This window comes from Pseudonaja textilis, chromosome 7 (assembly GCF_049901715.1).
Source record: "Pseudonaja textilis isolate UNSWEBS1 chromosome 7, rPseTex1.2, whole genome shotgun sequence".
NCBI classification, from domain to species: Eukaryota; Metazoa; Chordata; class Lepidosauria; order Squamata; family Elapidae; genus Pseudonaja; species Pseudonaja textilis.
In genome coordinates this window covers 21,689,973-21,714,445 of record NC_141996.1, presented here as the reverse complement: position 1 = coordinate 21,714,445, position 24,473 = coordinate 21,689,973, and the positions used below count along the sequence as shown (strand labels likewise).

Genomic DNA, 24,473 nt, shown 5'->3' with positions numbered 1-24,473 from the left:
GGCAGAATTGGGAATATAAATGAACTTCATATTTTCAGATTTATACTGCACGTGGCAATTTTTAACTCATACTAAACCTAAAACGTTTAGGCCAAGCCCAAATTCTTCCTTTTAGAAGGGCTTAGGAAGGCTTTTCTTAGGGTTAAAACCTCTGCCTCTATGGAGATTCTCAGTCATCCAGGTCACAGTTGTCCCAAAAATGCTTTTTCAAGAGACAACTTTGAAGATGTTTCTTCTTCTTCAGAGCTGAATGGATAAGAAGCAAAACATCTTCAAAAAAAAATCAGGAGGTCCAGTTGCCTCTTGAAAAAGCACCTTTGGGACTGGGCCCCTAAGCTTGCTGAAGTGTAAGGCACTCATTCCCCCAAAAGCAAAAGAAATGAAAGGGTCCCCCAACCTAAAATCAGGTCCAGTGTGGATGCTGTCACCCCCTACCTTTATCCTGTAGTCCTGGCATGCCACATAAAAATTTGGTGTGACTCTCAAGTAGAAAGACGCCCGTGTTCCTTAAAGATTGTACTCAATGAACTCTTATATTCTGTTATGAGACATGTGAAACAGGCCTTTCAGATGTGTTGGTGCGGTTTTTCACAATCCAGTACCTTCTAGAGATGTTGGGACAGAGAGCTCTGGAAAACATATCTGGAAGCTGCCAGGCTGAGAAAAGCTGTGTTGCTTGTTTTAGCAACAATGTTTAGCAATGTTGCTAAACAGGCTTACTTGTTTAGACAGAGTAAAAAATATCAACTGCTGAAAAAGTTACTACTTGGGAGAATTATTACCATTATATCCTGTTTATATATTTACCAAAAGCTACTGTTGTCTACTTTATGAAAGAGGCTTATGAACAATAAGGTTCTTTTATCATTTACTTAAGTGTCATTTTTAAGTTGAAGAAAGCAGCAAAGACATTATACTAATGAAACAAAACATGGCACATATACAAATAAAACACTATGGCAGATGACATTATTGGGATAAGCTATGCTTTTGTTCTGCTTTTCCAGAAAAAAATAGACTCCAAATTAATCAACATTAATTACAAGGCATGTGTAAGAAAAAATATATTCCAAAATTTCCAAATCCATTAAATATATGACTTGAATGCATTTGGAATGTTGCATATTTTTCTTAGAGTATTTGTTTCGTGGTTAAAGTTAATTTATTACAACTCTTTGTCTAATGGGAATAAGAGTTGGTAAGAAACTAAAATGATGAATACAATAGTAATGGTACACTTAAAAACCATTTGCAGTAAAATAAATAGCACCAAGAATGGGACCAAGAATCAATGAGTGCTGAATAAGTGCTAAAGTCATTCATCAAAGTTGATTGATCGATCATATAATCAGAATGAATTATGGCTGACAGACAAAACAAAGAATGAAAAATTTAAAAAGAATGGGAAGGTTTATATCTGGATGGGATTCATGATATTCCAAAAAGAGACTTAGTATTTTAAAGATCAAAAGGCAATATATGACAATGCATGAACATGCTGGAAGCAAAAATATTTTGTAATAATCAAACAGTATAAATAGGTACACTGAATGGCACTAGTGTAAACTCAATTTAGTCATATTTTCTTTCATCTAATGCTTTTATTTTATTTCTTATTTCTTTTCTGCAGTTTACATAATGTTGCTTATCCTGAAAGGGTTGACATGAACATGCTAATTCAAGTTTTTCACTTTTTTTCAAAGTGTTTGTAATATATTACAATATGATTTTTGAAGAAAAAAACTGATGGTAAGATCTGTTGCATCATGAAATATCAGACCTCAAAATGATATCAAAAATTCAAAATGATGTAAGTTGCAATCCAGAGACTTGTGTCAAAAAATAAAATACTAGCAATTTTTTAAAAGTTTTTCTGTACAGATGAGGGAATGCTTGCTTTCCTTAATCTGCAACGCACTCAGGCAAAACCAAACATACCAGTTATTTGTATTGTGAAATCAAAGGTACATAGTATAAAGTAGCATAATACGCTTTGCTTGTGTGGAAACATAATTAATATTTTATTTGCTTCCACCAGATAGGGGCTTGCTCTTGTGAAATATGTGCAACTTCCTGCATTAACCAATAAGGGAAGACACGTTCAAGGGAAGTTCCTAGTATGTGACTGCTGATTGTATTGCTAAGGAGAAACAGTGTGTTAGCTGGCTTAACTTTGTGTTTGGTTTTATTTTCATGATTTTGCATCAAAATGTATGCATATTGTGCTTTATGTTTTATGGTGTTATATATTTTGTTAATATAATAAAACACAAGCAGGGTAAATTTAGGGGTGGGGGGGTTAAGCTTTTATATTTTGATAAATGATTTTAATTTAAAACATTTCTCCACCCTAACTTCAGTAGTAAGTAATTTGAGGTAAGGAAACAAATTATTTATTTTGAGGTAAGATGTAACACCTTCAGAGCAGTAGGCTAGATGGAAAAAATCAGGTGAAAAAAAAAAGCCTAGAAAAAAGTTATTGGCAAATCATATTTATACTATATGAAGAAAACTGCATGGTGGTTTCAAATATCACCAGGAACTATAATCAGTTTAAAAAAATTTTTTTAATGCTTCAATGTACTCAATTTCAAGCCTTTTAATGCTACTATGCAAAATTGTCTTTTGTTAAAAAAGACACACAAAAGTTTGAATTAGGTTCAACCCAAGCACAGTCTTCAGGCAGAATGGGATACATTGGAATTTGCTTATTGAACAGCTAGAATGTAATCAAATAGCTCACAGGTGTTCAGTTCAGAAATAAATTCAATGTGACATGTCTTAAGTCATCTGTCAAAAAAAAAAACCCTTTACACCACATCCTCAACCATAACATTCTGAAATGTGTTAGAAAATGACATGGCAAAATAAAAAAAGACTAACCACAGTATGACAGCAGAATTTAATATGTGAAACAGCTATGTAACCACAGTTCTGTCCTTTCAACTGCCAAAGCCAAATTAACAAAACATTTCTTAAATTATTAGTTTACTGAGCATAGAATGCATTATATCAAGACTCCTCTTAAAATTATAAATAAATACACCCTAAAACTGCAAACTATAAATTGAAGCACTTAAAACAAATGATTTTTCTTCCCATATGTTCAGGTAATAATAACCTTCTCCCTTAGTTCCACAAGTATTCCTGTATTTTTTTAAAAAAGTTGTATTCTACTATTATAAATTCTATCAGAAACATTTTTCTGCCTCCCAAATGTTCTATCTCATATACACTAGAATAAACTGTGTATCTTATAACATGAAATATACTAGTTTATTTCCGGCCAAATGATATGCAAAAAATTACTTTAAAAGTTTATAATTAAGTAAAATTACTTTAAAAGTGTTATAATTAAGTAAAATATGAACTTATTGCACTGTAGAATTTAGATCAATGGAAAAAAACAGAAGGACCAAGATTATGCATACTAAAGGAATAAGATGAATTTAAAAGATTTTAGATACAACATGATAATGATTTGTTTTTAGTTGTTAATAAAACTAATGTTCATTCCATTATAAAGCAAGCATTTCTGCAAAGCCAGTTTGGACTAAACTAAGAGTAGCATCAGTATATAGATAAAACAGTGGTGACTTTGGAGAATCTCAAGGATCTAATTGTCTGAAATCTCCCATATGGTATTAGGAACATATGGTATTTATAAGATCTCTTATAGAGTCTGGTTTTTATATTTTTGAATTAAAAAAATAAAATGAGGCTGTGGCAGGTTGTAGTTTCTTGCATTATATTTATTTCCAAGAAGTATTGTGGACCTTCCATGTACATTAGAAAATAAACATGGAAAATGACTGTGGTACAATTCTTGTTTGGAAGCATGTTTTCTTCAGACGATAAACTGAGAAGCTAAAGAGCATCCTGGAGTCTTTAGAAAGCATCTAGACCTTCTTTCTTCTAGTTACTCCAATGTTTGTTTGCTTATAAAATTTATTGAAAATTTATATCATCCACCATGCCATAAGGCAAGTTATGACTTGCTGCATCTACCACAGGAGATATTTTGTAATGGAACAAACTCTTCTTTACTGAAGCCATTTTGTAAGAGAACTGACAATATGCCCTCAAAACAACAAATGGATCAATACCACAGAGTTCTGTGTTCCTGATTTTTTTTAAATGTGTGTGTATGTGTGTGTATGTGTGTGTGTGTACAATGAAATGCTTTAATGAAACCCCAAATAACATTGTTATAATATTTTTGTACTACAATATATATGTATTTGCCTTACCCCACTTCCGTTTTGTGAAGTAACCATCAGCACTAGGATCATTGAAATGCCTGCTCATCATAGTCTCTCCTCCAGCATGGAAATCATATGCAAACACAAGAGCTTTTCAAAGAGAGACCAAAGTGAGAGTTAGGTAGGCATCTCATACATGCTCTTTGATATAATTGGCCAACATCTTAAAGCAAGAAACTTACAATGCTCTCCAAATGCTTTAGTGGTGAATACTTCTCGCAATGTTATTATATTTGAATGCTGGATTTTTTTCCACATGTCAACTAATACCATGCATTTTGTATTAACAAGACGAAAACCTGAGGAAAGAAGAAATAGAACCCCTGTCACATACCAAGCACTCATTAACTTCCAATGGAACATTGTCATCTGTCCCAAAATCTGAGCTGCCACCAACAGAGACATTAAAACAAAACATATTTATTTCTTCATATCCTATTCTATGGATCGTCATTAGGGCCAAATTCCTATTTCTTATTTCAAAGGAATTTTTAAAGGAATGATTCAATTTGATATCCAATTTGTGATTTATACATAGAAGTGCACAAATGTTTTAGGTTTAATTATCTGTACCATTGAAATTTTAAAAGATGACAACTTAGGATTTCCCTCACCATGTATCCTCCGAAGGCAATATGGCAGATCATCTTTGCTATTTACAGCTTTGTAGCATGATGTTATGTACCCAAAGTTGCTTGTTTTCTGTATCCGATTGGGTGGTGGCAGTGGTTCTAAAGGGAAAAGGCTGTGGTAGCTGTCAACTTCTGTTGGGACAGCTAAACCAGTTTACAGAAATACATTAGACACTACTTAAAATTATTAAGAAAACAGTTATTACAGGCAAAGAGAAGATCAATTAGATGCACACACTTTTTAGAGGATTGTAGCAAAGTTAGAGATTGTGGCAAACTGTTAAAATGACAGTTTGATGCAAATCATACACACTTGATTTATAATAAAGACATTTGCCTTAGGAAGGATAGAAGTCAAATATTAAAGAACAAATGTCCTACTGCAAATACTGTGATCATGATTAGCTACTTTTAATATAGGCAAAGAAAGATATATGTGATCATTGTTAATCATAAAGGGAAAGTTTTAAGACAAATAGCCAAAAATCATCAGTGTTGTATAAAGTAAAATTTTAGGACAGAATATTTGTGAAAGCTTAAAATAAGCTTAATTTACCTTGCTTAATATCAATAGCACTCGGTGGTGCAGTAGTTAGAGTGCAGTACTGCAGGCTACTGACTGCTGGCTGCCTGCAATTTGGCAGTTAGAATGTCACCAGGCTCAAGGTTGACTCAGCCTTCCATCCTTTGGAGGTGAGTAAAATGAGGACCCAAATTGTTGAAGGCAACATAATATATATAACATATGACATAAATCTGTAAACCGCTCAGAGAGGGCTATAAAGCGGTATATAAGTCTAAGTACTATTGCTATTGCTATACCATTTCACAGTGCTTCACAACTCTCTCTAAGCAGTTTACAGAGTCAGCATATCGGCCCCAACAATTTGAGTCCTCATTTTACCAATCTCAAAAGGATGAAAGGTTGAGACAACCTTAAGATGGTCAAATTAATGACTTGCAGAACACTAACGTACTTAACCAGAACAGCATAAACCTCACAAATGTGTTACTGTGGTTCTTTCCAAAGTCTCCTGCCTTACCCCCATCCTCTATCCCTTTCTGGGTAATACAGCTGTGCTACTCTGTTCTTTGAATTGAAAAAAAAAAAAACCAGCAGCAGCCACATGACTATACAGTCCCTGTATTTGCATAATTTGAAGCATTTTCTGCACTTCACAAGGATTCAAGGCAGGCAGTAAACACACTGCATGCCAAAATGGAACTTTTTAACACAGTAATGAAAAACCTGTGGCTTTTGGTGCCAACTCTGTCTATGATATCTGTTTTTTTTTACTTTTAAGGTAGAAAAAAGCTATAGTGTTTGCTCCAAAAAAGGCAGATGCCAGGAAGTCCCCTCAATACCTACTCCAGCTTACATATACTGTATCTACATCACTGTAGCTCTACTCCTAAAGTGTTAAATGTCATAAAAACCAATTGCCATTCTTGCTTTATTGCTAGCTAGAATATACTTCACTACTAGATAGTAGAGTAGAGTACTAATACTATTACTTCCATGACAAGCAGGGATTTCTTAATTAGATAGATTCTGGAGTTATCTATTGCCTTCATCTAGTAATTAGCTTCCTTTATCACATAAGCTCAAACTAATAGCTGAAGAAATTCAACTGCTGTACAGGTCTAAACAATTACTGATCTATCTGCTATAGGAAAACAGATCAAATCTCCATGTCATATATTTGCTGATTTTTGTTTTATATAAACTACAATCCAGAAAGCTTCTTTTGATACATTTGTACGGACATTTTGGCTATTTTACTTCAAAAAGCCTACTATTCTATTCAACATCACTTTTGAGATTTGTCTGAAAAAAGGAACAATCCAAAACTCTACTACACATGTGGAAATGGCCACAGAAGCAACCAAAGAAGTTATAAATAAAAATCATGCTTAAAAGAGATATTTATTTTCCATTCATACTGAAAATATTGCACCAAGTTTAACAATTAGAAAGTTATCATGATGTTTTGTATACCATCCTACAATTGATATATTCTAAACCAAACGAAATAAACAGAAGATGTAAAGGCATACTCTTCGACAAGAACATGCCATTTGTGTTAACATTTATAAAACACACATATATTGGACTTGCTATGTAGGCTTAGGAGCCAGATGCACATAAAAAATACAATTTCCAATTTGAAACCCATCCTATGGCTATTAATATTAAAGAAATATTATAAATAATGTGGGGGATTATTAATTAATAAGTAAAACAAAACATCTGCATTAAGATTTAGGCTGAAAGTAAAAAACGAATTTGGATCTGTGGAAAGAAAGAAAATATGATGAAGAAAAAACATTAAGTTTCAATACAATTTAATATTAAGTTTCATACTAAGCCAGCCGAATTATATACAGTATAGCCATTGGTTATATTAACAAACAGACTCTGCAAGCACATGGAAATAACAAGAAAAATGGGTCTAGGTTAACTTAGTTTTAATATGTCTTTAATAAATGTATGGTAGGTGTGAATGTGCATGTGTGTTTGTGTGCGTGTATGTGCGCGCATGTCTGTAAACCAGTGGTGGTATTCAACTGGTTCGGACGAGTTCTGGTGAGCCGGTAGCAGCGATGAGCAGCTGTGACCGAACCTGTTCTCTCCACTGCTCTGTGTTGGGTCCGCCCACCCAGGCTCCTGGGCTCCCTTTTATCTGCTGAATTTGAAATGCAGCTGCTTTGCACGGCACAGAATAGTACCACGCAGCAGCTGCTGAAGCAACCGGGACCGTGCAGGCTTACAGGAAGCGAGTTAGAACACCTCTGTTCCTCCTGCACAAAAGTGCATGTTTGGCACGCACGTGCATGCAAAGTGTGTGCACGCCGCAAAGCGTGCCTACCAAGCCACGCTCACCAAACTGGTGGCAAACATATCTGAATCCCACCACTGATGTAAACCCATACGTGTACACACACACACACACACACACACACACACACGTAGTTTTGTAATGTTATGAAGCTGAAAGCAAGCATAAATACACTTCACCAAAACAAGTTAAAATTCAGGATCTTTAATTACTTACCAGGCATATCTGCTTGATCTATCTGAGCCATTGTGATTAAGTGTCTGTTGATCAGCTCCTATAAGTGAAACATTTTATACTCTTACAGATAACGTATAAAATTTATGTTGTTTTTTAAATGGAGTTGTGGGAAACTATAAAAATAAACTGATGTATTTTTCTGTTTTTTTCTGGTCTGATTGCTTAACAAAAATGTAAAGCTTACCTAAAGTAAATTTCTTTGAGATCTATGAACTTTTGAATATGATTGTTGAGATATCCAATAGCCAATTAATTATTTTGGTTTAAGAACTGACTCTAGCTAATCCTACCAAGATAATTCAAGACTGTTCCTCAGCATGTCTTACAATTAAAGCAAGTAGTTAAAATGATCTTCCATCCCAGATTTTTCACAGTACACTTTAATAGGAGCATTTCATCCTAGCATTTTTATAACTGTCTTCTCTCACTATTCTCTGGCAATTGTTTTACTCTTCTTTTCTCAGTGCTGCAGGTTCATATTTAAACACAGCATGGGCATTAGACCATTCCTCTATTTAATTCAGTCCAGATCATCATAAGAAAATGTTTGCATCTCTGTAAGGGAATAAGATTTTGGAGAAGAGGCTATTACTTCTTTTTCATAAATAAAAAGCATGCTAGCAATTTTTGCAGGTATATTTACAAAGTGCATGTGACCTCAAATAACTATGAGATGGTTTCTGATTCAAAAGCAAAAAAGTGCTTCAAATCATGAGGGGGTGATCACATAACACCTGTTTGCAACTATTTAAGCCAAATGAGACTTTTCCTGGGAGAACATCACTACTATAGATTCCAGAAAAACATGCTGCACAGCCTTACATATAAATGATTTTTAAAATTCTTCCTAGCAAAAGTTTATTTATCAACATCTACACATTACATGTATAAAATATGATATTCCAAAAGCTTCAACAATACAGGAATAATCTCCTATTTTATCTTCCTAGCAACCAGTTTGCTCAAACTTTCTAGTATGGTTGGGGTTTGTTTTCCTTACAATTGTACCACAACTTTGAGGCATGATCAGTTTCTTTTCTACAGCATTATATTGTTACACAAACGTTGCCCTATGAACTGAATGCAGACTTCAAGACTCTTCATACAACAGACAAGGAGTTATGTTACCTAAGTAGCTCTTAATGAGTACTCAACTGTTTGAAAATTAATGATTGACACTATAATCCTATATGTTTATTGAGTAAACCATATTACATTAAGTGGGACTTGCACCAAGGAAGTTATGATGAAATTCCATTTTAGGCAGAGTCTTAAATATGCCATGCTGTTCTGTATAATAACTTGGTTGTATTCTATTAATGCTGTCATTCCATGGGAGTAACTAAGTCCTCCCTAGTCTTAGGTCCTCCTATATTTTTTAGTATACTGGGTAACAAGTCTATGCAACAATTTAAGTCAATTTTAATGGTTTCTGTTTCTTTGCAAGTGAGTCCAATGTTTATCAAGTTTTCTTTAAACTATTTTTGGTAGGTTTTAATGGATCTATCTCTCTTCTCCAGGTGGTATCCAACAAATGGCAGTCCTCAGGTTAATAGTTATCCAGCAGATACAAAATGTCCACCAAAATACAACTTGCAATTCCTCACAATGTCTTGCAATCTGAACAAGTCACTTCCTAAAATCTCATTGTTAGAATGAATATTTTGGTAACTGACAACAAAGATTTTTCATGAGCAATATAGGTAGAATACTGAGCTTTTGTTTTATCACGATTTGCTTGCATATATTGCTACTAAGACATGTTGTTGCATTGTTAACTATTTAGACCAAATTGGTGCAGAGATTGGTTATGCTTTTTTTTGTAATTAACGTTGGTTCTCAATGTCTCTGTCCTTTCATAGTGCAACTGCCTACATAGGCAAATCTCTCTAATTCCTCAGTGGGTTTGTGTCCAACAACCAACTACATGCTACCTTGGAGACTTCCAATTTGCATGACTTTCACTTTGTTCTTATTTATCCTCAGGGTGATTTTACCAACCTCTATTTTCAAACTGGCAATCATGTCCTATGAACATTTCCAGGTTTCTGCCAGAAGTGCAATTTCACCTGCAAAATCCAAACCTTTAAGTCTTGAGTAATCTTTTCAAGGATGCTTACATTTGTCATACTCATAGCCTTTCTCATTATGAACTTTACCATCAAAAGGACTAAAACTATGAATATGAAACCTTGCCAAAGCCCACTATTAAGATTAAATAAATATGCAATACCGCTATTAGTTCTCCTAAGCACCTCAAATTCAAATAGACTGTACTTGTGCATATACTACACTTCCCACAATGCAGTACTTAGCTTTACAATGTGCTGAATAAAGCTTTTTACAAAATTTAAAGGAAACATTGTACAGACATTTAGGAATAAAATCTATTACTTATTTTTATATTTTAAAAAGATTTTACCTGTCTGAGTTCATCAGCCATGAAGAAGGAAGGTGCATTAGCTTTTGGTTGCATATAAGCAACGTGAGGTGCGGTTGGAGGGTAAATGTGATAATTTGGGAATACCTATTGAAAGTCAGTTAGGAAATAGATAACTTTCAGAAGTTGAAAAATCAATAGACTTTAAAAACTGTCTTAATACATTCAAGGAAGCACCATAACACATGAGCTTCTTAGATACTATGCAGCCTATTGTAGGCTTGAATTTATACTGTATGGACCAGCTAATTCTAGCAACTTCATTCTAACATACCATTACCATTCATTCACTATAGTTTCTTTAAATTAACTTAGCTATTTCAGACTACAAATCTTATTTTTTTATTAACATTTCACAGATTTGCTTAGTTTTTTTGCTATATTACTTAGAAAAACATTAATTTTTTAAAAATTTAAAACCCACACCTTCAACAATGTAATTTTAATTAAAATGTTAATGCCACTTTAGCTTGTATTTAACATTTTATATTGTAAAGTAACTCTCTTACTAAAGAGGTTTTTTATATATGACAATGAGATTAATAACTGAAGGTTTTCTATTTCAAGTTAAGGCAAGCATCACATTTTATCATATAAGGATATTTATTAATCACTTTAACAGTTCATAAAATTTTGTTGTTACTAGCTGTTCAAATTCTATTTTGGACAAATCCTCTCATTCCAGAGAACAAATCAAATTCTTTGAGAAGCTAGCTACCCTTAAAATAGAAAAGTCTTCTAGGCAAATGTGTAGTATCTTCTAGGCAAACTCGGGGCATCAGGTAGCCCTGTATCTAAAAAATAGCTAACTCTCCCTGTAAATTCCACTTACTAAGGAGCATTTCTAATGATAATACAGAAATACTTTCCATATATTTTGATGACATCTAGCTAATAACATCTGTTCCAATTGGCAACAGCTCTTAAAAATTTCACTGATACCTTATCCCTTGCCACCAGAGCTCTGCCACTGAGCTATAGTTTCTTCCCATCTGTTCTTGGGGATAAGAACTGTACAAAAATTATAGCCTATGCAGAAAGGTAAAAGGCTATTTTGGGAGGAAGCTATAATAACTGTTTACCATGATAACAGTGACTTACCATGCCAAGAATTAACTCAAAGCTAACATGGTTTATCATATCTGAGTGCATGTAATATCTCCTTTATAAAATATGAAGAAGAGATAATTTAAATATGAAGAAGGGACATTTAAAGTAGCAACTAAATAATGAAAATAACAGTAAATAATTTTTTGCTGACAAGTATCTTCACAACTGAAACTAAATCTTACCATTCCAGTTGGAGGTACTGGAGTTGTGTCAGTATAGAAATAGGTTGTTCCACCCACTGTTTCTTTCTGAATCACTTGGCCAGTTGTGGGGGGCTGTGAGACAGCATTAGTAACTGGTGTAGAGGCACTAGTAGGCACCATATAATTTGCTGGGTTTGGAGTGTGACTTCTTCGTCTAGGAGCAGGAGATGTGTGAGGAGTGATTTTAGGAGAGTGAAGGGGTGAAGATCCTGCTGACAGTGACATTCCTTGTGCAAATAAAAAGGGAAAAAGACTTGCTGATAAACCAGGAATATGTTCCAGCACGAACTCTAAAGCTTAAAAAATTACAAATTCTCTTACTGATGAGAAAAAAGAACTTTGGAACAAGATGTCTGAAAATGTTCCCAATCTCAGCCTATATTCAGTCGTCGAATAAAATTGTTAAAAGATATCATGTAGGTTGGTTGACACGACCTCAAGGTTGCATACTGAAATCAATGCATCAGCCTATAATCAATCTAGTGGTCTGCAAAACTCGACAATTTAGGAACATTCCATTGCAGACAACTCCATAAAATTATTTTCTCCTCCTTCCATATCATATTAAATCTCCTCTAAAATGGCAACAATTAGATTTGATACAGTCTGGAGGAACAGAATATTCCAGCATTGTCTGAAGTGCATTATTCTGTCATCAATAAGTTTTCTCATTTGCCATATAACCCATAAGAAAATGAAATATCTTTATTATAGGAAATATGACAAAGTTAAAACAAATAAAAACTAGTATAAGTTTACCGACCTCTGATATTTTGTATTCAATATTATTAGGCATTATCTTTAAGGAAAAACAATTTGGTGGAACAATCATTTTTATGAATGAAATTTAGTCTATGACATTTAATGTCTATGACATAAAAAAAACTCTGACCCTGCAGAACAATTAATTAAGAATGCTAAGTAAAGATTCCCTAGGCTATGCAAAACAATGAATGTAATCATCATCCCTCAGATTGATTTAAATGATAACTTTCTTCCAGGGAAATTTTATATTTTCAGAACAATTTCTCAAGGTTAAAGATTCAGGTTTAATTTCTCTAACATTGTAACTACTCCCTTTAAAGGAGATTGTTTTAAAATAAATTCCTTTCCAAATATCAACATTTATTTATTCATCTAATTTCTAGATTGTTTTATCCAGCTTTTATTATTTTATATTAACTCAAGGCAATAAACATATATAATTATTATTTATTAAACACCTTTATATGACCACCCAACTCATGCACAGCAGCTTACAATAAATTCCATAACATAAAAACCCATCCATCCATCCATTCCTTCTCTTCCTATTTTCCCCTTGTTGTGAAGTGTTGGAATGAGAAAGCATGGCTGGCTCAAAATCACCCAACTGGTATACTGCTGAGTCCTGAAACCAACTTTCAAAAAAATTGAATTTATCTACAGCTATAGATACCTGCATAGAACAACTACACAGGGATCTTATTAAGCAAGATCTATTCTCAAGAGGTTTTAGCCCAGCACAACTCATGCACCATGTGATTCCAAGTCCAATTTTACCAAAATAAAAGATAGCTAATTAGATTCTATACATTTTGTAGTCAAAAGTGTTTAACTCTAGAAGCACAAATGATCTGACCAAAGAAAAGAAAGTCTCTCTCTCCTTTGACCCCAATATAAGATGTAGGAACTAATCACAAGATTTGATTCAAACCTCAATTCAGTAATTCATTTTGGAATTATTTGAAATATTAATACAACTTAGCTTTTGAATCAGAATCTCGATTCAGACATTTGAAGTTTCTGAACTCCTATTTATTTAGTTATAAAATCTACAAAATTTTGGAAGGACAGTTGATAGAGGTAGAGATTTTAGTTGAGTATAATTTATTTTCAAGCTATTCTAACTTTAATATGAAAGTCAGAAAGTCAGCATTTACTGTCAAAAACAAAACAATATGAACATCAATGATTTTGTAATCAAGCATCCCAGAATCCTGACTTTTCAGTGTTTGCTCATGTATTATTTTGAAACCACATCTACACTTCTGTACAGATTTGTGCCCCCGGCCACTACTCTAGGAAAAATTAATAACTTGTTTTTTTATTGCCTAGAAAATTTAAAAATGCATAACTTACTAATGCCAAATAATGACAAGAAACCTTTAAGAATTACTCTTATAACAAAGCAATTTGTATAAGGTTGCAAAGAGATTAGAACTCCATGGTTACAATTTGCATAGCCAAGATTTATTATATCAATCAATTCCTAAGGTACAATAAAATAAATTAGTTACTTTTTCTTAACAACTTACATGCGCTATATTTTAATAAAAAGGTAAACAAATTACTCTGAACTTACCTGGAGCCAACCCAGGATTTGCAGGATTTCCCATGGAAGGATGAGAGAACAAGGCTTGAGAGAAGGCAGATATATTGGAGTGAGACATATTACCAAGTCGGGAGTTTGATCCTCCTTTAGGAATAAATTCACTTGCAGTGGGATTTGGCGTCTGTTTAAAAATCAGGATATGTTTATGTGAAGACATATTTGTTTACTAATTAAATCAGTGGAATTAAAACCCCAAAATCTAAAATTTCAAGTTTCAGCAGACAATTAAGAATACTAGGGTCCGAAGACTAAAATTTCTCCAGTGAAGTTAATATGGACTTTTTATGCTATCCCCTTTTAACTGTAATTGGTCTCTAAACATAACTTTTTCAAAACTGCTTGATTTGTAATATTACATGACAAAGAAGAAGAAAAAAAAAGAAAACATTCAATTAAGGTAGGCATTTTCATCCTAACTGGAACGAAGTACTCTTTTACCATAAGAAGTCTGTCAAAGTACAGATCTCCATATAACTCTGTAATTTAAGATCTGCAAATCTGCAATACGCATAGGTCAATTATATTTCAGAAATTGTCAGCTTTATCATTATGCTGATGGTACCTTGTTCATATAAACAGATATTTTAGAAAACCAGACTGTAGAATTATTTCAAAAAGCTTATTTTGGTTAGGTATTATAATTTGATTTATGGTCAAAATCAGTTATCAATTACATTTTATTCATGATCTAAAGGAAAAAACAGAGGCACTAAAACTTAAAACAATATAAAATATAAAAGACTTAAAATAATAGAACATAGCAATCAATATATATAAATTAAATAACAAAGAAGCAATTATATTCACCCCACAACATCATTCGCTGTAAATGCCAGTTTGAATCTTGATGTGGTTATATAATTCAGTACCAAATGCTGGACGAATTAGAATAGCTCAACGAAACATTTTTTGGATAGCATGTTCAGAATGCATTAGTTTCTTGGTTAAAATACTATACTTAATAATACAACTATTATTATCATACTTAAAAAGGTAAAATGAATTATAATCATAGTAAGGTGTATTAACATACAGCAGAATACTAAAAATCAGATTCAATAAATGAGATTTTTCCCGCCTTTTTAAAAAAAAATAATTGTGCATTTCAGGCTATTATCTAATTATAGTGAAACTTCAATATTCTGACCCTTCACTCAGCAGACTTCAGATGTAATGGCCAAAATTTATTTTGGACTTTGCTTACAAAAAAAAGTATAATGTCTACTATTTTTGAAGCAATGTTAACAAATTATTTTTTTAAAAAAAAATGTTATTTTATATCACTTGCGTAATAATGCAATTTTGCAAAGGACATAAATTTTCACAAATTATGTAAAAGCCTCAAATATGAAATTATGAAAATGATATAAAATGTATGTAAAAAATTCAAGTGGAAGTGACATAAAGTACATAAAGCAGGAGTGGGATGCTACCAGTTCTGCTCGGCTCTATAGAACCAGGAGCTCTGAAGAGCTGCAGACACAGAACCAGTTCTGAGTTTGCTGCTGTTTGGCCCAACCGCCCGCCTGGGCTCTTACCTGTCCTTTATTTCCTGCTTTTTCAACCTCAGCTGCTTTGCGCAGCACAGCTGGGGTTGAAAAAGCAGGGGAAAAGAGGCTTTTCAAACGTTGCGCACTCACGCGCAGTGCTTTTCAACTGTCCACAGCTTAAGGTTTTTTTACACACACATGCACAGCGTGCATGCGTGCGATATAGTCACCGAACCGGTAGTAACACCGGTTGAATCCCACCCCTGACATAAAGAAGGTAAATTTGAATTTGATCTTTCCTCCACGAATGGACCATTATGTGTAGGTTTTCCTATAAAGATTTCTTAAGACATTTTAATTTATTATATACTATTAAAACACTCCTGTTTGTCTATTTGTAACATTCAACTGGGCAAAACTGTGCATGATAGGATAACAATTGTTGAATCAATATACCTCAAATGGACTAATTTAAAGAATGTGTCAAAAATCTGGAAACCATTACTCCCATAGGATTGGCAATGTTGTTTCAGTGCTTCCATATTGTCACAGTCAGTGATCATCATTTCTCCTGCACCTTGCCAGCTTTCTCCCGGGAAAGTCAATGGGGAAGCCAGCAGGAAGCCAGAAGTCACACCTGCTCCCACAGCATTTCTGCCCATCCTTGCTCGTTCTACTTCTCAGTTTAGGTACAAAAATCGGTCTGATGAGCCAACAGGCCCTGGGTTGTCTAGTTGCTATTACTATTAAAAACTGTATATGTTGTCTTTTCATAAAATAAAACCAAACTAATAAAATAATCAAAAAGTCACCACTCTGCTGAGAAGTGACACAATTTAATAAAGTGCAGAAAAAGTTACAATAATGGAGGCCTTTGAGAGGAGGAGTGTGAATCACTGTGATAGTCTCAAATTTTGTGATACTGCAACTACATACATGAATTTGTGTGAGGCCCTTGTGAATAAAGCTAATAATTTCATTGAAGATAGGAATGGAAATAAATACGATACCCTTCACAAGATATATAGATTTCATCATAATTACATTAGGGTTATTTTTCATCAACACTACCCTTAAATGTCTTTAGCTGTTCTCTTATTACCTCAAGTTGTCCTTGATTTGAAAACCCATACATTTAAAATAATGGATAAAACTGCTAAAGTTGTTCAATTAACATGTACACCGCTTCAGACATTCTTAAGATCGATATACTTGCCTGAAGTCACTAACCAATAAGAAACTATCTGCCACCCAAAGTATCCCAATTTTATTTATCTCTCAAAACTCATTCTAGACTTTGCTCCCTTTTTTCTATAGCCAAACCAAACTCAAAATGCAATATGTTTTCACAGTATTACAACTTAAGAGCTGACCGAATTTTTTAAAAAAATGAAAAACCACTGCCCCCAGAGTTCCTGGTATACCCTTAGTTAAAAAAACAATGATTTTGCTGTCTACTTTTCTTACAATGTTTAAAAAAATCTTGTCACATCTGAAATGTTATAGCATTTTATTGTGCCATAATGTACAAGAGACAGCATTAATTGCAACAGTTACTACCATTTCTTGAGCATTACAGAGTAAGTTTATGTTGAGATGGGCAGCATATAATTTGAATTAATTAGTTAATTAATTAATGAAACTTTTACATGACCAATAATCTACTCCGGTGATGGCTAACCTTTTCGGCACCAAGTGCCCAAAGCACACATCCCAAAATGCAACATGTGTGCGCACGCTGCACATGCACCCTGCTCCCGCAAATGGTGCGTGACCACCGCATATGTGCATCCCACTTCCCGCGCATGTGCACATGACCCCCTCGCACGTGCGCCCTGCCCCCCATGCACACGCCCCGCATGCATGGCAGAGACCTGAAGATCAGCTGGCTGGTGGGAGGCACGCAAGCATGCGTGGCAGAGCTGAGTTGGGGCAACAGCTCGCGTGCCCAGAGAGAGCGCTCTGCATGCAACCTCTGGCAAACGTGCCATAAGTTTGCCATCAGGGGTCTACTCTATATCTTTATATGCATCATTCACTTTTGTAGGTATGTTGTCTTTGTTTCTTTTCATAAATAAACACAGCATTTTTACAGAAATCTTATCCAAATCCAGTATTTTTCATGCCTAACATTTTGACATAAGATGACACAACACATTTCCCCCATCAAGAAACTGGAAACCATCATATTTAGTTTTAATTAGGTATCGTGACACAAGCAATTGTTATTTTCAACTACAACAAATCTTGGAAACAATTATTAATCTTGTACAAATATGTGAAAAGTAAAGGTAAAATGGACAAAAATCTACCTTTTAAAATGCAGTAATGAAAACAGCTCAAACATGAAACGTGGAAAATATGATAAAATATGATAGCAACACACAATGGAATCAAGAGCCAACTTACATCTCATTTATAAAACTTTCCTGACTTTATGCACAAAATATTACGCATAATATAGTCCTGATCAGAATATATCAAGAGAAAGTGGGTTGATTAAAGTTATTCATACAGTGATTTCCCTGTAACTTTTACATCTCATTTTCCAGAATAGCTAGGGCACAAATATAATGTAGTAACAAAAAAAGAGCTTTTGCTTCTCTTATGACTCAGAACTATACTTTTGCTTCTTTATATATTAAATTAGGTGCAGTTTACTTGCCACCCTTTTTCTACCATATAAAGAATCATAAAAATTGAATGGGACACTTTCATAAAAATGGGATGAGCAGACAGGCTTGTTTTCCACTGTCATAAACTTTCAATCTTCATAATATGCACTCTACACCTTAGTCTTTGACAAGCTTACACTTCAGACCCACTACAGACTAGTTGCTCTGACATCTGTAGTTATGAAAACCTTTGAAAGGTTAGTGCTGGCCCATCTGAAAATCATCACAGATCTGCTGCTACTCTTTGCAGTTTGTCTACCACGCAAATAGATCGTAGATGATGCTGCAGTACATCTTACAACATCTTGAATCCCCAAAGGCCTATGCAAGGGTCCTATCTGTAGACTTCAGCTCGGCATTCAGTACCACCATTCCAAAAAATTTTCACTCTAAACTGACTATGCCTGTCCACACTTGTAGGTGGATTAAAAGCTTTCTGACAGATAGAAAGCAGCAGATGAAGCTAGGTAAAATCAGACTGAATATCCATTCAATTAGTACAGGGCTGTATGCTCTCTCCATTACTCTTTTCCATCTATCCCAATTACTGCATCTCTAAGGATTCTTCTGTTAAAGTACTGAAGTTTGCACATATAACAGCTATTGGTCTCATTCGACACAGTAGTGAGTCTGCATCATTCAAGATGGAAAGTTGAACAACAATTGCCCCTGTGCTGCAGTCAGAACAACCTAGAGCTGAAAAACTGTTTGCAATTGAAAGTGGATTTTAAGAGGAGCCCTCCTATTTTACCACCTCTTACTATATTAAACAACACAGTACCAATAGTAGAGATTTTCAAATTTCTTGGTTCTATAATCATCCAGGACCTGAAATGGAAACCTAGCATTAAAACCATCATTAAAAAGGCACAACAAAGGATGTTCTTCCTATGTCAATTTAGAAAGTTCAGACTGCCCAAGGAGCTGTTGATACAGTTCTACAGAGGAATTGAGTCTGTAATTTGTATTTCTATAACTGTCTGGTTTGGTACAGTAAACAGGACACGTACATACTTCAACAGATAGTTAGGCCTGCAGAAAAAAAAACTATTGCAACCAGCCTGCCTTCCATTAAGAACCTATATACTACACAAGCCAGAAAGAGGGCTGAGAAAATATTTACAGACCCCTTCACATCCTGGACATAAACTGTTTCAACTCCTCCTCTCAGGACGCCACTATAGCACATTGCATGCCAAAACAACTAGACAGAGAGACAATTTTTTTCTTCATGCCATCATTCTACTGATTACCTAATTACCACAGTGCTGTCTTAAGTCTATGTCTATTTACCCATGTAGTAAGGTTGTTTTACTATTATCCTTCACATCTTTTCTACTACCTTTTCCTATTGGTATCCTATGATTATAATACTTCATTGTTTGTATGTACACTGAGAGCTAATACACAGGAGACAAACACCTTGTGTGTCCAATCACATTTGGGCAATAAAGCATTCTTAAATATTCTAAACTTGCAGAGGGGAAGATTATATACATCCAGACACTAATATCCTTCCTTAAAATGCCTCTAGATGTATAAAATTAGCATGCCTTTGTGTAATATTAAAATTCATCCGGTTAACTGAAAAACACATTCTTTTTCTTTCATATAAATCAAACCCTCTTCCTGTGCTGGTATGATTGCCTCCTCCTCATGTCCCTTGTTATCCCCATCCACAATACTAACTAATTGGTGATTAATATTTGCATGCTATATATTTTTGTTATTCAGGCAAAACCTATTCCTCCTTTGCATATCAGACTTTATTTTACAGTACAGAACATTAACCCCACTATTTCCTTAAACAGCATTTAATTATACACAAAATATAAGAACAGAATTTTTCTCTTCATATAGACTTTTGAATTATCCTTTTCCATATGGAATACTATAACAGTAGCTAAAGATTCTGAGTGAAAAAAAGGGTATTGAAGGATCTGAATTTTCTATTATGCCCTTATGTGGATAAAACTGGATTTTAGTTTAATTTTGCAACTATTTTCTGTGGTTTATGCTATCATATTAATTGTGCACTATATTCAATATTTTACGATTTCACCTTGAACTATACTAAAATCCCTCAAGTGATCGATAAGCTAATTCTTAATAAATACTAAAATAATTACATTAGTTATCCATTGATTCATTCCTTTAAACATTGTTTTCTCTGTTTCAACTGTATTGACTGAAAAAGAAAATAACAATGTTTAAAAGAAAAAGATTATGGGCTTTTTTTTTTTTTTTGTATTCCTCAGGTCCAGAAACCAAAGGCACTATTTTAGCAAACCATTTAAGCATTTCTTAAAGGAAAGACCAGGGGGTCACAACCTGGCTCTTTTCAAACAGTTTCATGTCCTCTAACAAGCATATGTAGTGGACAGAATTTGTTGAAATTGTAACCTGAAACTCATAAAGGGCAGTTTCACATAAGAACAGCTATCCATTAGTGAGATCACCAAGTTATGTTGGACCAGTTACCTCCCTTCAACTTGATATACCTGACTGGGCTATTACTGAGGAGAGGGTGTGCCTTTCTGAGCTATGTATATAGCCTTTTGAGAGTCTGCAAAGGTGAGAAACAGAAATATTAACATTTAATTTTCTAAAACAAATGCATCACAGTTTGGCTATTATATTTTTTCACATTCTATTAAGCAATGAATGAAAGAGTATTATTATACTGAAAAACAGCATTGCAAGCCCTCATCCATGTATAAAAAAGATAACTTGATTGTCTGACAGGAAAAAAAAACCCATAACCTTCTGTGAGCTAAATGTTTATGGAGATTCTCAAGCAACTCAGTCATGATTGTTCCAAAGATACTTTTTCCAAAAGGCAACTGAACTTTTTTCTTTGAAAATGTTTGCTCCTCATCCAATAAGCTGCTTCAGTTCTCTGGAAGAGAAATGAATTAAAAAAAAAAACCAAGCAAGTCCAGTTACCTTTTGGAAAAAGCATCTTTGTGTATTGCAGTGGGCTGATTTTTTTTCCTGTAAAATCATTTGAAGTCTTATAGCAACTAGTCCTTGCGCATGCAGAACAGTTTCTCTGGGCTGAGATCTGTATCAGAAAAATAAGAAATGTGGTAAGACAAATACAAAACCATTCTTGCTTATTGAATAACAAAAGTTCTAATCCTGTTAACATTTATAAGCCAAAACTATAAGCATTATCTACTGAATACAGCCTCAACTTCTTGAATTGAAAGGAGTATGTATATAGGTCAAGTCATTAAGGAACAACAAAATTTACTACACCCTCATTAAGCAACAATCTAATTAAAGTTTCCTCTTGAACTATAAAAAAGCTGTAAGATCTATCCAAAACCAAAGTTCAATTTTGCTTCCCCCAAGTGATAAATGAATGGTGATATTGTTATGTGGTATAACAATAGAAGATGTATGATATGTGCTTTTGTTATATGATTGTTGTTATATGATGAAAAATATAATATATTGTTATATTATAAAATATAAATAGTTTATATCTTCCAAAGCCAAGACTATGAAATGCTCTAGATTCAAGAGGACACAGCTGCCTACTCAACTGAAGAAATTATTACAATGAAAATAATTCAGAGTAATTTATTTAGTCATTGAATTCTCAACCATTCTGACATTCTGCTATTCCGCCTCTTCTGTTTGAAGCAAATATTGAAATATCAAATTAAAACTAAGATTCTTTCCAAATCCCTCAAAAATCTCTCTCTTTTTAAGATGCAAAATAATATGCTTTTGTGAAACATTAACTTCTTAGTTAGTAGCGCTTCTGCAGGCACAAAATGCATCCTTTTGCGATTGTAACTGCTACATAAAATACTGCAAAAGTAATGCAGACTACTGCCATTGAACTTATTTACATGCTAATTTTGTATATTATATTCATAGTTTGTGTTTTTACATTAGAGGCAAATCCATACATTTTTTGTTCTGCTGCAATAGCAATAGCACTTAGACTAATATACCACTTCACAGTGCTTTACAGCTCTCTCTAAATGGTTTACAGAGTCAACATATTGCCCTCGACAATCTGGGTCCTCATTTTACCGACCTCAGAAGGATGGAAGGCTGAGTTAACTTTAAGCCGGTGAGAATCAAACTCCTGAAGTGAGCAGTGAGTTAGTCTGCAGTACTGCATTCTAACCACTGTGTATCATGGCTCTTATGATTCTGTTCTGCAGCAGCAGAATACTTATCTAGACCCTCATGCATTAACTTTTAAGTATGATATTATTATACTTTTTGTTGCTGTTACCTTGGGAAGACTATGATCTGGAAAGGCTGCTAAGAGCAGAACATCTCAAATATTTTTTTTCTTTTATTAGCACTATTATTAGGGCAGTAAAAGTTACTGAAAGCAAAGCAGACACGAAAAACTGACCAGTCCAGGAAATAAACTTTTTAGAGAAATCATATCAGTCCTAAATAAGTGAGTTTTGCACATTCCTATAAATCTATTATAATAAGACAAAACTGAAACAGGATATTAAATTTGAAGAGTATTTGTTTCCCCATACTTGTGATTTTGATGAAAAATATATTGGCATTTTGCATTTCTCTTTTCTAAGGGCTTGATTTTTTTAAAAAAAAAGATTTTTTACTATTATAACTTACTAACCATTGTATTAGTAGTTATGAAGTAGGTAATCTGTATAATTTACTGATTCTATTATAGTTTAGCTACTATTGATTGGCGACAGCAAAGAAACAAAGGGTGGCAATGAATATCCTATACCATGTTGCACCTACCAGGAATTCTGGCTTCTCCTCACTAAAAGCCAGACAAGGACATCTAAAATAAACAGTATATTAACATTGTTTTATTAACATTCTTCCTAAATGATTATTAATTTTCACTAGAATATCATCAATTTTTTAAAAAAATGGCATGTGACTTCTATGGGTTTTAATTATATTATTCTTACCAACCTAACAGACATTAGTTGAGACATTAAGAAACTCATTCATATTTGTTCATTTATCTGTGAAAATTTTGATTAAATTTCAATCCCACTGCATCTACCTGACCTCAGCATCTTCCAATAATAAGAGAGTACCCCAAAATTAATTAAAGTGACTAGGAAAAAGTAATTTTACCTGTAAATTGTTTTCTGTGACTCTGTTCCACCAAACCATATTGATGGGCACTCCTGTTTTACACCTGTCAGTCAAGCAGCCAATAGTGTTCTTTGATTTCCGTGCCTTTGATCCCACAGGAACTATCCTCTCTTCCAGCATCCCCAGTCGATACTTTCTTGGCTATGGAAAAGAAGGAAAAAAACCAGGGCACTCCCAGTATCCCTTAGATAGATATCTTTGGTTTGATTGGTGGAATAGGAAACAATTTGCAAGTAAAATTTCTAAGATGGTTTGCTTCCATATTAACTGCTATGACTTATAAAAGAAAGTTCACAGGGCAAGTATCAGCAAAAACTGTACAACCTGTAACATAATCTAAATATACATCTACTCAATGTAAGACTCATTGAATTCCAAGAAAATATATTCAGGATGTATCATTTGCAAGGCCTAATTTAAAGAAGTGGAGCTTCCTTCTCATAATATTCTTACAAAATAAAATATCATTATTAGCATGCTTTGATTTTCAGATACTTTTAACCAGGACAATGATTTTTTTAAAAATTATGAAATCCTGAAAGTTTCCAGAATTGAAAACAGGCATTCAAATAAAACATCTTTACATTCTGTAACAATTTAAAGACATTTGAAATTTGAAATCCCATGGATAAACTTTTTTTAAAAAATACGAAACTGTCCATTTTGCAAACATAGCTTTCAATCAATTCTAAAAATTCACACGATATCTTATTATGATTTCTGCTAACAGATAACATTCTGGTAAGCAAACACTGGTAAATTTAGAATCATACTTTTAAATATGCATATATAATATCAAATAATGCTTTGGTATTGAATTATAAATCACTGTACAAAAATAATAAAATGTTAGAACTAATCTAAAAGTAAAGTGTCAATCATAAAATTATCATACTTTTAAAAATTAGCCAGGATTAATAAAGCTTGAATTTCCAATGTGTAACATTCAGTTAGCCAATTCCAATCCTAAGCCATATAAACATTATTTTACAAAAATGTAGGAAGTAAAGAAATATATTTATAGCATACCTTTCTTTAGAACCAAATCTAGATGTTTGTGAAATAAAATGCAGGTCTTCTGTCGAGTAA

General features: G+C 33.7%; 1 protein-coding gene across 2 annotated transcripts in view; it reads right to left on the bottom strand.

Moving 5' to 3' along the window:
- Positions 1–24,473, bottom strand: part of PAN3 (poly(A) specific ribonuclease subunit PAN3) — a 78,264-nt gene that overhangs the window by 16,222 nt on the left and 37,569 nt on the right. The window contains exons 5-12 of one of the 2 annotated variants that reach the window (XM_026708836.2): positions 23,364–23,525; positions 14,069–14,219; positions 11,704–11,951; positions 10,394–10,498; positions 7,951–8,008; positions 4,877–5,038; positions 4,445–4,561; positions 4,251–4,352 (exon numbers count right to left, since the gene is read on the bottom strand). In XM_026708836.2, coding sequence (XP_026564621.1) covers positions 4,251–4,352; positions 4,445–4,561; positions 4,877–5,038; positions 7,951–8,008; positions 10,394–10,498; positions 11,704–11,951; positions 14,069–14,219; positions 23,364–23,525 — 1,105 coding nt within the window. The remainder of the gene's footprint in view (positions 1–4,250; positions 4,353–4,444; positions 4,562–4,876; positions 5,039–7,950; positions 8,009–10,393; positions 10,499–11,703; positions 11,952–14,068; positions 14,220–23,363; positions 23,526–24,473) is intronic. The other variant, XM_026708838.2, reaches the window with a different exon arrangement.